The sequence below is a fragment of the Salmo salar genome, unplaced genomic scaffold (genome assembly GCF_905237065.1).
Source record: "Salmo salar unplaced genomic scaffold, Ssal_v3.1, whole genome shotgun sequence".
NCBI lineage: Eukaryota > Metazoa > Chordata > Actinopteri > Salmoniformes > Salmonidae > Salmo > Salmo salar.
The window spans coordinates 255,001-267,500 of record NW_025548934.1 but is presented as its reverse complement, the minus strand read 5'-3'; the positions used below and the strand labels follow the sequence as shown (position 1 = coordinate 267,500).

Genomic DNA, 12,500 nt, shown 5'->3' with positions numbered 1-12,500 from the left:
GGAGGTGCCGTTCCCCTCACGGCTCCGTAGGCAAGCACCATGGTCTTGTAGCGGATGCGAGCTTCAACTGGAAGCCAGTGGAGAGAGCGGAGGAGCGGGGTGACGTGAGAGAACTTGGGAAGGTTAAACACCAGACGGGCTGCGGCGTTCTGGATGAGTTGTAGGGGTTTAATGGCACAGGCAGGGAGCCCAGCCAACAGCGAGTTGCAGTAATCCAGACGGGAGATGACAAGTGCCTGGATTAGGACCTGCGCGGCTTCCTGTGTGAGGCAGGGTCGTACTCTGCGAATGTTGTAGAGCATGAACCTACAGGATCGGGTCACCGCCTTGATGTTAGTGGAGAACGACAGGGTGTTGTCCAGGGTCACGCCAAGGCTCTTAGCACTCTGGGAGGAGGACACAAGGGAGTTGTCAACCGTGATGGCGAGATCATGGAACGGGCAGTCCTTCCCCGGGAGGAAGAGCAGCTCCGTCTTGCCGAGGTTCAGCTTGAGGTGGTGATCCGTCATCCACACTGATATGTCTGCCAGACATGCAGAGATGCGATTCGCCACCTGGTTATCAGAAGGGGGAAAGGAGAAGATGAATTGTGTGTCGTCTGCGTAGCAATGATAGGAGAGACCATGTGAGGATATGACAGAGCCAAGTGACTTGGTGTATAGCGAGAATAGGAGAGGGCCTAGAACTGAGCCCTGGGGGACACCAGTGGTGAGAGCACGTGGTGCGGAGACGGATTCTCGCCACGCCACCTGGTAGGAGCGACCTGTCAGGTAGGACGCAATCCAAGCGTGGGCCGCACCGGAGATGCCCAGCTCGGAGAGGGTGGAGAGGAGGATCTGATGGTTCACGGTATCAAAGGCAGCAGATAGGTCTAGGAGGATGAGAGCAGAGGAGAGAGAGTTAGCTTTAGCAGTGCGGAGAGCCTCCGTGACACAGAGAAGAGCAGTCTCAGTTGAATTACCAGTCTTGAAACCTGACTGATTTGGATCGAGAAGGTCATTCTGAGAGAGATAGCAGGAGAGCTGGCCAAGGACGGCGCGTTCAAGAGTTTTGGAGAGAAAAGAAAGAAGGGATACTGGTCTGTAGTTGTTGACATCGGAGGGATCGAGTGTAGGTTTTTTCAGAAGGGGTGCAACTCTCGCTCTCTTGAAGACGGAAGGGACGTAGCCAGCGGTCAAGGATGAGTTGATGAGCGAGGTGAGGTAAGGGAGAAGGTCTCCGGAAATGGTCTGGAGAAGAGAGGAGGGGATAGGGTCAAGCGGGCAGGTTGTTGGGCGGCCGGCCGTCACAAGACGCGAGATTTCATCTGGAGAGAGAGGGGAGAAAGAGGTCAAAGCACAGGGTAGGGAAGTGTGAGCAGGACCAGCGGTGTCGTTTGACTTAGCAAACGAGGATCGGATGTCGTCGACCTTCTTTTCAAAATGGTTGACGAAGTCATCCGCAGAGAGGGGGGAGGGGGAGGAGGATTCAGGAGGGAGGAGAAGGTAGCAAAGAGCTTCCTAGGGTTAGAGGCAGATGCTTGGAGTTTAGAGTGGTAGAAAGTGGCTTTAGCAGCAGAGACAGAAGAGGAAAATGTAGAGAGGAGGGAGTGAAAGGATGCCAGGTCCGCAGGGAGGCGAGTTTTCCTCCATTTCCGCTCGGCTGCCCGGAGCCCTGTTACCACGACAACACGCTACCACGACAACACGCTCCTGCGACCACCCAATAGCATGGGGAAGGCAAGTGTGCAGGTTTTTGTTCCAGCCCAGCTATAATACACATGAGAATGAAACTATGGTCTTCCATTCTTTACAGATATGACAATCCTCTCCTGGACCAGAGAGACACACATCCAGGTGTACTTGGTGCTAGGGTGTAGGGTTTAGGGTGTAGGGTTTAGGGTGCAGGGTTTAGGGTGTAGGGTTTAGGGTGTAGGGTTTAGGGTGTAGGGTTTAGGGTGTAGGGTACCTCCTAGTGTACTTGGTTGAGGCCATGATCAGGTGAGGTCAGTTAGGGTGTAGGGTTTAGGGTGTAGGGTTTAGGGTGTAGGGTTTAGGGTGTAGGGTACCTCCTAGTGTACTTGGTTGAGGCCACGATCAGGTGTAGTCTCTGGAGTGAGTCGATGACATCATGGCCGTGTTCTTTACCCGCCAGCTGCTTGGTGATCCGGCCGTAGAACTTCTGAAGCTCCACCTCCCCGATCTCCCTGGAAACAACATCACAGCCGTCACTTACATGCAGTTCCGGGTCGGAGGTGAACGACTCCAGAGAGGTATAGTACAAGGCAGGGTCAATGAGTAGCCGAGGCTCTCTGTTAGACTCTAGCTAACGACGATATGCCCCGTTTACAGACGCTAGCTACATGTCAGGCTAATCAGGTGCTATATACCCCGTTAACAGATGCTAGCTACATGTCAGGCTAGTCTGGTGTTATATGCCCCGTTAACAGATGCTAGCTACATGTCAGGCTAGTCTGGTGTTATATGCCCCGTTTACAGATGCTAGCTACATGTCAGGCTAGTCCGGTGTTATATGCCCCGTTAACAGATGCTAGCTACATGTCAGGCTAGTCTGGTGTTATATGCCCGTTAACAGATGCTAGCTACATGTCAGGCTAGTCTGGTGTTATATGCCCCGTTAACAGATGCTAGCTACATGTCAGGCTAGTCTGGTGTTATATACCCGTTAACAGATGCTAGCTACATGTCAGGCTAGTCTGGTGTTATATGCCCGTTAACAGATGCTAGCTACATGTCAGGCTAGTCTGGTGTTATATGCCCCGTTAACAGATGCTAGCTACATGTCAGGCTAGTCTGGTGTTATATGCCCATTAACAGATGCTAGCTACATGTCAGGCTAGTCTGGTGTTATATGGCTGTTTACAGATGCTAGCTACATGTCAGGCTAGTCCGGTGTTATTATGCCCCGTTTACAGATGCTAGCTACATGTCAGGCTAGTCTGGTGTTTTTGGCTGTTTACAGATGCTAGCTACATGTCAGGCTAGTCTGGTGTTATATGCCCCGTTAACAGATGCTAGCTACATGTCAGGCTAGTCTGGTGTTATTATGCCCCGTTAACAGATGCTAGCTACATGTCAGGCTAGTCCGGTGTTATATACAGAGCCGGGACAGCTAGAGCCTGAACAGCTAGAGCCTGGACAGCTAGAGCCTGGACAGCTAGAGCCTGGACAGCTAGAGCCTGGACAGCTAGAGCCGGAACAGCTAGAGCCGGAACAGCTAGAGCCGGGACAGCTAGAGCCTGGACAGCTAGAGCCTGGACAGCTAGAGCCGGAACAGCTAGAGCCTGGACAGCTAGAGCCTGGACAGCTAGAGCCTGGACAGCTAGAGCCGGAACAGCTAGAGCTTGAACAGCTAGAGCCGGAACAGCTAGAGCCGGGACAGCTAGAGCCTGGACAGCTAGAGCCGGAACAGCTAGAGCCTGGACAGCTAGAGCCTGGACAGCTAGAGCCTGGACAGCTAGAGCCGGGACAGCTAGAGCCGGGACAGCTAGAGCCGGAACAGCTAGAGCCTGGACAGCTAGAGCCTGGACAGCTAGAGCCGGAACAGCTAGAGCCTGGACAGCTAGAGCCTGGACAGCTAGAGCCTGGACAGCTAGAGCCTGGACAGCTAGAGCCTGGACAGCTAGAGCCGGGACAGCTAGAGCCTGGACAGCTAGAGCCGGAACAGCTAGAGCCTGGACAGCTAGAGCCTGGAAAGCTAGAGCCGGGACAGCTAGAGCCTGGACAGCTAGAGCCTGGACAGCTAGAGCCTGAACAGCTAGAGCCGGGACAGCTAGAGCCGGAACAGCTAGAGCCGGAACAGCTAGAGCCTGGACAGCTAGAGCCTGGACAGCTAGAGCCTGGACAGCTAGAGCCGGGACAGCTAGAGCCGGGACAGCTAGAGCCTGGACAGCTAGAGCCTGGACAGCTAGAGCCTGGACAGCTGTTACTACTCAGGAGAAGAAGAAAAGACTGAGAAAACGGCCAGTTCATCCACTGAACACGACAAGAGGCTAAAACCAACTGCGTGATTGGTCCACGCTAATACAAACTGGATGATTGGTCCACGCTAATACAAAGTGGGTGATTGGTCCACGCTGATACAAACTGCGTGATTGGTCCACGCTAAAACAAACTGGATGATTGGTCCACGCTAATACAAAGTGGATGATTGGTCCACGCTAATACAAAGTGGGTGATTGGTCCACGCTAATACAAACTGGATGATTGGTCCACGCTAATACAAACTGGGTGATTGGTCCACGCTAATACAAACTGGGTGATTGGTCCACGCTAATACAAACTGGGTGATTGGTCCACGCTAATACAAACTGGGTGATTGGTCCACGCTAATACAAAGTGGGTGATTGGTCCACGCTAATACAAACTGGGTGATTGGTCCACGCTAATACAAACTGGATGATTGGTCCACGCTAATACAAACTGGGTGATTGGTCCACGCTAATACAAAGTGGGTGATTGGTCCACGCTAAAACAAAGTGGGTGATTGGTCCACGCTAAAATAAAGTGGGTGATTGGTCCACGCTAAAACAAAGTGGGTGATTGGTCCATGCTAATACAAAGTGGGTGATTGGTCCACGCTAATACAAAGTGGGTGATTGGTCCACGCTAATACAAAGTGGGTGATTGGTCCACGCTGATACAAGCTGGGTGATTGGTCACACAAATCAACTTGTGTAAGGAAAACTTGTACAATTATTTTATTGATAGGAGTGGGGGTAAAAAGGTAGTTCTGCATTGAAAAGCAGACCAAATGAACGGTAAGTAATACAATTAAAAAAGTTATCAAAGACTCCAGTCACCGAAGTCAGGCTGTTCTCTCTGCTACCACACTGCAAGCGGTACCGGAGCGCCAAGTCTAGGACCCAAAGGCTCCTTAACAGCTTCTACCCCCCCAAGCCAGGCTGTTCTCTCTGCTACCGCACTGCAAGCGGTACCGGAGCGCCAAGTCTAGGACCCAAAGGCTCCTTAACAGCTTCTACCCCCCCAAGCCAGGCTGTTCTCTCTGCTACCGCACTGCAAGCGGTACCGAGCGCCAAGTCTAGGACCCAAAGGCTCCTTAACAGCTTCTACCCCCCAAGCCAGGCTGTTCTCTCTGCTACCGCACTGCAAGCGGTACCGGAGCGCCAAGTCTAGGACCCAAAGGCTCCTTAACAGCTTCTACCCCCCCAAGCCAGGCTGTTCTCTCTGCTACCACACTGCAAGCGGTACCGGAGCGCCAAGTCTAGGACCCAAAGGCTCCTTAACAGCTTCTACCCCCCAAGCCAGGCTGTTCTCTCTGCTACCACACTGCAAGCGGTACCGGAGCGCCAAGTCTAGGACCCAAAGGCTCCTTAACAGCTTCTACCCCCCAAGCCAGGCTGTTCTCTCTGCTACCGCACTGCAAGCGGTACCGGAGCGCCAAGTCTAGGACCCAAAGGCTCCTTAACAGCTTCTACCCCCCAAGCCAGGCTGTTCTCTCTGCTACCGCACTGCAAGCGGTACCGAGCGCCAAGTCTAGGACCCAAAGGCTCCTTAACAGCTTCTACCCCCCAAGCCAGGCTGTTCTCTCTGCTACCACACTGCAAGCGGTACCGAGCGCCAAGTCTAGGACCCAAAGGCTCCTTAACAGCTTCTACCCCCCAAGCCAGGCTGTTCTCTCTGCTACCGCACTGCAAGCGGTACCGGAGCGCCAAGTCTAGGACCCAAAGGCTCCTTAACAGCTTCTACCCCCCCAAGCCAGGCTGTTCTCTCTGCTACCGCACTGCAAGCGGTACCGGAGCGCCAAGTCTAGGACCCAAAGGCTCCTTAACAGCTTCTACCCCCCAAGCCAGGCTGTTCTCTCTGCTACCGCACTGCAAGCGGTACCGGAGCGCCAAGTCTAGGACCCAAAGGCTCCTTAACAGCTTCTACCCCCCCAAGCCAGGCTGTTCTCTCTGCTACCACACTGCAAGCGGTACCGGAGCGCCAAGTCTAGGTCCAAAAGGCTCCTTAACAGCTTCTACCCCCAAGCCAGGCTGGTCTCTCTGCTACCGCACTGCAAGCGGTACCGGAGCGCCAAGTCTAGGACCCAAAGGCTCCTTAACAGCTTCTACCCCCCCAAGCCAGGCTGTTCTCTCTGCTACCACACTGCAAGCGGTACCGGAGCGCCAAGTCTAGGTCCAAAAGGCTCCTTAACAGCTTCTACCCCCCAAGCCATAAAACTGCTGAACATCTAAACTAATAAAATGGCCACCAGGACTATTTACATTTCGGCACCAATAAAACTGTGGCACTGACTCACCCATGGATTGATGTTTCAGAATCGTATCAACGAAGAGTTCGGAGTTTGACTAGCCACGTGTGACATGCACGCGTAGTTACAAGGGAGAGGAATGAATTGGGTTCAGTCAGTCATCCTATTGATGCCTAGTTAAAACAGAGTGGAGAGGAATGAATTGGGTTCAGTCAGTTAAAACAGAGAGTAGAGAGGAATGAATTGGGTTCAGTCAGTTAAAACTGAGAGTAGAGAGGAATGAATTGGGTTCAGTCAGTCTAAAACAGAGTGGAGAGGAATGAATTGGGTTCAGTCAGTTAAAACAGAGTGGAGAGGAATGAATTGGGTTCAGTCAGTCTTCCTGTTGATGCCTAGTTAAAACAGAGTGGAGAGGAATGAATTGGGTTCAGTCAGTTAAAACAGAGTGGAGAGGAATGAATTGGGTTCAGTCAGTTAAAACAGAGTGGAGAGGAATGAATTGGGTTCAGTCAGTCATCCTGTCTTGTAGTATTCCTCCCCATCTGGATGCCAATGTAAAGGTGCTGTATCAGGGTGCTGTATCGGGGTGCTGTATCAGGGTGCTGTATCAGGGTGGGTGCTGTATCATGGTGGGTGCTGTATCGGGGTGCTGTATCGGGTGCTGTATCGGGTGCTGTATCGGGGTGCTCTATCGGGGTGCTGTATCGGGGTGCTGTATCAGGGTGCTGTAGTGCTGTATCAGGGTGCTGTATCGGGTGGGTGCTGTATCGGGGTGGGTGCTGTATCGGGGTGGGTGCTGTATCGGGTGGGTGCTGTATCAGGGTGGGTGCTGTATCAGGGTGGGTGCTGTATCGGGGTGCTGTATAGGGGTGCTGTATCGGGGTGGGTGCTGTATAGGGGTGGGTGCTGTATCGGGGTGGGTGCTGTATCGGGGTGGGTGCTGTATCGGGTGGGTGCTGTATCGGGGTGGGTGCTGTATCGGGGTGAGTGCTGTATCAGGGTGGGTGCTGTATCAGGGTGGGTGCTGTATCAGGGTGGGTGCTGTATCAGGGTGGGTGCTGTATCAGGGTGGGTGCTGTATCGGGGTGCTGTATCAGGGTGGGTGCTGTATCGGGGTGCTGTATCGGGTGGGTGCTGTATCAGGGTGCTGTATCGGGGTGGGTGCTGTATCGGGGTGCTGTATCAGGGTGGGTGCTGTATCAGGGTGGGTGCTGTATCAGGGTGGGTGCTGTATCAGGGTGGGTGCTGTATCAGGGTGGGTGCTGTATCGGGTGCTGTATCGGGGTGCTGTATCAGGGTGGGTGCTGTATCAGGGTGGGTGCTGTATCGGGGTGCTGTATCAGGGTGCTGTATCAAGCTGCTTGCTGATGCGAGTTGCTTCCCACCGGACAGTCGCATCACGTCCCCGGAAGCAGCTAACGTGGCCGATTTGTTCCATCCCCCCTTCATGTTATTCTGAGTAGCATAGCAGCCAACACTAGAAATAACGTGGAATATTGGTAGTAAACATCTGGATGTGACCGTGATCCAGTCTACAGCTCAATGGGGGAGAGTTTGAGCTGCTATCCGGTAACACAACAGGGCCCAGTGCCCTTCGCTCCCGCTCGTCGTGCACCGCTGTCCCTGTTGCTGATTTGAGCTGTTCTCGCCATAATATGGACTTGGTCTTTTACCAGATAGGGTTATCTTCTGTACACCACTCCTACCTTGTCACGACACAACTGATTGGTTCAAACGCATTAAGAAGGAAAGAAATGCATTCCAGGTGACTGTCTCGTGAAGCTGGTTGAGAGAATGCCAAGAGCGTGCAAAGCTGTCATCAAGACAAAGGGTGGCTACTTTGAAAAATATAAAATATAAAATAGTTGGATTTGTTTAACACTTTTTTTGGTTACTACATAGTACTATGTAAATACAGTACAAGCTGATGAAACTGGCTCTTCATCCATCACCAAGGGTCGTGACCGACTCACCTTCGCTGGCCACTGGCACACGGGTCCTTCATCCATCACCAAGGTCGTGACCGACTCACCTTCCTGCCACTGGCACACTGGAGAAGTTTCTCTCCATCACCAAGGGTCGGACCGACTCACCTTCGCTGGCCACTGGCACACTGGAGAAGTGTGCTCTCCACGGATTAATCCACGTTTTCTACTGCACCGGGCTGACGGCGAGCGGTTTGCTGATGTCAATACTGTGAACAGAGTGGCCCCATGGCGGCGGTGGGGTTATGGTTCGGGCGGGCATAAGCTACCGACAACGAACACTATTGCATTTTATCAATGGCAAATTTAAATGTACAGAGATACCGTGGCCCATCGTCGGGCCCATTCATTAAATTTTTTATTTATTTAATTAGGCATGTCAGTTAAGAACAAATTCTTATTTACAATGACGGCCTACCCTGGGCCAAACCCGGACGACGCTGGGACAATTGTGCGCCGCCCTATGGGACTCCCAATCACAGCCGGATGTGATACAGCCTGGATTCAAACCAGGGACTGTAGTGGCGCCTCTTGCACTGATATGCAGTGCCTTAGACCGCTGCGCCACTCGGGAGCCAAAATTCATCCACTGCCATCACCTCATGTTTCAGCATGATAATGCACGGCCCCATGTCGCAAGGATAATGTCATGAGGTTGGCCTGTGGGTGAGGTTTATGACCCCCCATAAATACCTTTCTCTCTTCCCCTCTCTCTCTCTCTCTCTCTCTGACTCTACTGAAGGACTCTCGAATAGCCTTTGTTAAATATAGAGAGTCTGGGAACATCAAACAAGTGGGGGGAAGGAACCATATTTCGGTAATAGAACCAGTTGTAAATATGTGTTGGAACTTAATGAATATGATGTCAGATCGGTTGTCATCTGAGACATTATGACTGATGACAGGACGACATAAACTATCAGATTCACATGGAATCGTTGTGAAATTTAAATGCAATTTAAAATAAAAACTATTTGTGAAAAGATTAAATGTAATTTTAGCTTCCAAAATGAGAGAATTGGGTTTTCATAAGGTTAGAGCACTGCTCAATCAGTGGCCCGCCCCTGTGAAGAGACATGGGTTATAAACTATGAAACACACCCTTCTCCCCCTCCACTATATAAAGCCCTTGATGAAAATGTAACCTCCTGTTCTGAGGACGATAGGACGACGGTCCGTACGTTAAAAAGGACTAACACGTCAACTACAGAACTAAGCCAACCTCAGCGTGAGCTTTGGTTGTGAATGGTATGAACTCTGAACTCTTATTCACTACAGAAGTGAGACCTCCTAGCCGTTGAGTTAGCAACAGCAGCTGTAAACGTTGGGCTAGGGAAGGACGGACGACGTATCCAGTCTAACACACACCGAAGATACTACAACGTATCCATTTTACCACCAGAGACATTCTTTACGAGGACAGGAAGATCTCTGTTGGCCAACACGGCCAGCATCTACGACCAACCTACCGAAGCGCAGCTCAGAGTAAATATTTATTGCATTCTCCTTAATTCAAATGGGCGGTAAATTTAGAATGCATAAGATAATGTATTTACGATGATAGCGTAGCTTCTCCCTTTTGTTCCTCAGTCTTCCCGCTCTTTCATTCAAGCCCAACCCCCCTCTCTTTGCGTAACCAGCCGTCATACAGGTTCCGTCCACCAGGGGCGTTTTCTGTATGACATAATTTGCATTCTGTGTAGATGTAATTCTGTGTGATTAGTTAGGTATTTAGGAAATACATAATTAAACCTAATTTTGTATTGATGATTCAACTTGTTAGCCAGGAGTTCGTGAAGATAACCAAGAATGTACAACTTTCAGATGAGACTGAAATAAGGTGAGGATTAATATTGACTGCTATTGATGTAAAATATTACTAAGTCTTTTAAGAGTTTATTCGGAAGATAACAGCTCTATAAACACTCTTCCGTGGTGCCCCGACTTTCTACTTAATTACATTTACATGATTAGCTCAATCAGGTGATATTAATTACAGAGAAATTATTTTATAGAATAGCGTGTCATATCACTTAATCCGGCATAGCCAAAGACACACGACAATATGAACACAATTCCTGGCAGCTGAAAATGTCCCAGTTCTTCCATGGCCTGCGTACTCACCAGACATGTCACCCTATCGAGCATGTTTGGGATGCTCTGGATCGACGTGTACGACAGCGTGTTCCAGTTCCAGCCCAATATCCAGCCACTTCTCACAGCCATTTTTATTTAATTTAATATTGAAGAGTGGGACAACATTCCACAATCCCCAGCCCGATCAACTCTATGTGAAGGAGATGCCTGCATGAGGACAATTGTGGTCACAACAGATACTGACTGGTTTTCAGATCCACGCCCCTACACCCCTTTTTTACGTTTCTGTTACCAACAGATCCATATCTGTATTCTCAGTCACGTGAAATCTATTGATTAGGGAAAAAATAATTTTATTTCAATTGACTGATTTCCTTATATGAACTGTAACTCACTAAAAATCTGAGAAAATGTTGCGTTTATATTTTGGTTCAGTGTACCTTACAGCTCGGGTTTGTGGTTGAGCAGTGACAAGAGCAAACTAACCCCAAACGACATGACAGCAGCGGGGTACGACGGACAGAAGCAGGCGGAGAACAGTGTCCTTTCCTCGGCTTGACTCTGCTCTGAACACCGCTAACTGCCGGGTCTTACCTGGCTTGTTTGATCAAACTCTCTGTTCCTGCTGAATACATAGTAGCCGTCCAAACAAGTTGTAAATTGTCCGCTCGGGAAACATGTCCGACTGACAATCACGTGAATCCTCTACTAGTTCCGCCATGTCAGCGAGTCTGCCCCGTTAATGACGTATTTCATTACGTTGTAGTTTTTAACCGGTATTTAAACCAGACAAGCAGAACAAATACTTATTTACAATGACGGTCTACTCCGGGCAAAACCGGATGACGCTGGGTCAATTGTGCGCCGCCCTATGGGGACTCCCAACCATGGCCGGATGTGATACAGCCTGGATTTGAACCAGGGACTTGTAGTAATGCACTCTTGCACTGAGATGCAGTGCCTTAGACCGCTGCGCCACTCGGCCATCTTCACAGACGTGGTCACTGGTCCAGGGACATCAGCGCATAGAAAATCCAATATGGCTGCCAACGAACTACAAAAATATATATTTTCTATTGTATTATTATTATTCTTATTTTATTAACATCAAATCAATACAAAAAGTATATGGGGGAACACAAGTATATATATACAGAATATACAAAGGGCATTTGGGCTAAGGGATAGAATATCACGTTACACAAGGACCTTAAAGGGGCACACACACATTGATCATTCTAACAGCTTTTTAGTCACCAGAGTATTTAATTGTCTTAAAATAATGTTCAATTGATTTTTTGCAAGGTAATAAAATGTTTCGTTTGTAAATGTACATTTGTGAATATGAAATTTTGGTTAAAAGAATAATGAATGAATTACATAGTTTCAACTTCTTTCTATCCAAAGTAAAAAAGAATCCCTGCAGTACATCTCTCCGTAATATAATAAGGATCCGCCCCCCTTTTTTTTTCAATTTCCTCCTAAAAATGACCCAAATCTAACTTCCTGTAGCTCAGGCCCTGAAGCAAGGATATGCATATTCTTGGTACCATTTGAAAGGAAGCACTTTGCAGTTTGTGGAAATGTGAAAGGAATGTAGTAGAACATAACACAATAGATCTGATAAAAGATAATACAAAGAAAAAAATCAACTGTTCTTTTGTCATTTTTGTTGTACCATCATCTATGAAATGCAAGAGAAAAGCCATATTCCAGCCCAGGTGCAATTTAGATTCTGGCCACTAGATGGCGGCAGTGTATGTGCAAAGTTTTACACTGATCCAATGAACCCTTGTATTTCTGTTCAAAATGTTGTATCAATACTGCCCAAATATGCCTAATTTGTTTATTAATAACTTTTCATGTTCAAAAATTGTGCACTCTCCTCAAACAATAGCCTGGTATTCTTTCACTGTAACAGCTACTGTAAATTGGACAGTGCGGTTAGATTAACAAGAATTTATGCTTTCTGCCCATATCAGATATGTCTATGTCCTGGTAAATTTTTTTGTTACTTACAATCTCATGCTAATCGCATTAGCCTACGTTAGCTCAACCGTCCCGTGGAAGGAACACCGATCAATACCTGTTAGAGATGACCTGTAGGATCAATACCTGTTAGAGATGACCTGTAGGATCAATACCTGTTAGAGATGACCTGTAGGATCAATACCTGTTAGAGATGACCTGTAGGATCAATACCTG

At 49.1% G+C, this 12,500-nt stretch overlaps 1 protein-coding gene across 2 annotated transcripts in view; it reads right to left on the bottom strand.

Annotated features, from left to right (window-relative positions):
* LOC123734144 (AP-5 complex subunit zeta-1-like) overlaps positions 1-11,155 on the bottom strand; it is a 33,125-nt gene extending 21,970 nt beyond the window's left edge. The window contains exons 1-2 of one of the 2 annotated variants that reach the window (XM_045712893.1): positions 10,890-11,155; positions 2,048-2,185 (exon numbers count right to left, since the gene is read on the bottom strand). In XM_045712893.1, coding sequence (XP_045568849.1) covers positions 2,048-2,185; positions 10,890-10,930 — 179 coding nt within the window. In that variant the 5' untranslated portion in view covers positions 10,931-11,155. Of the gene's footprint in view, positions 1-1,947; positions 1,982-2,047; positions 2,186-10,889 lie in introns of those variants that run through there. The other variant, XM_045712894.1, reaches the window with a different exon arrangement.
* Between the last annotated feature and the right edge of the window lie 1,345 nt (positions 11,156-12,500).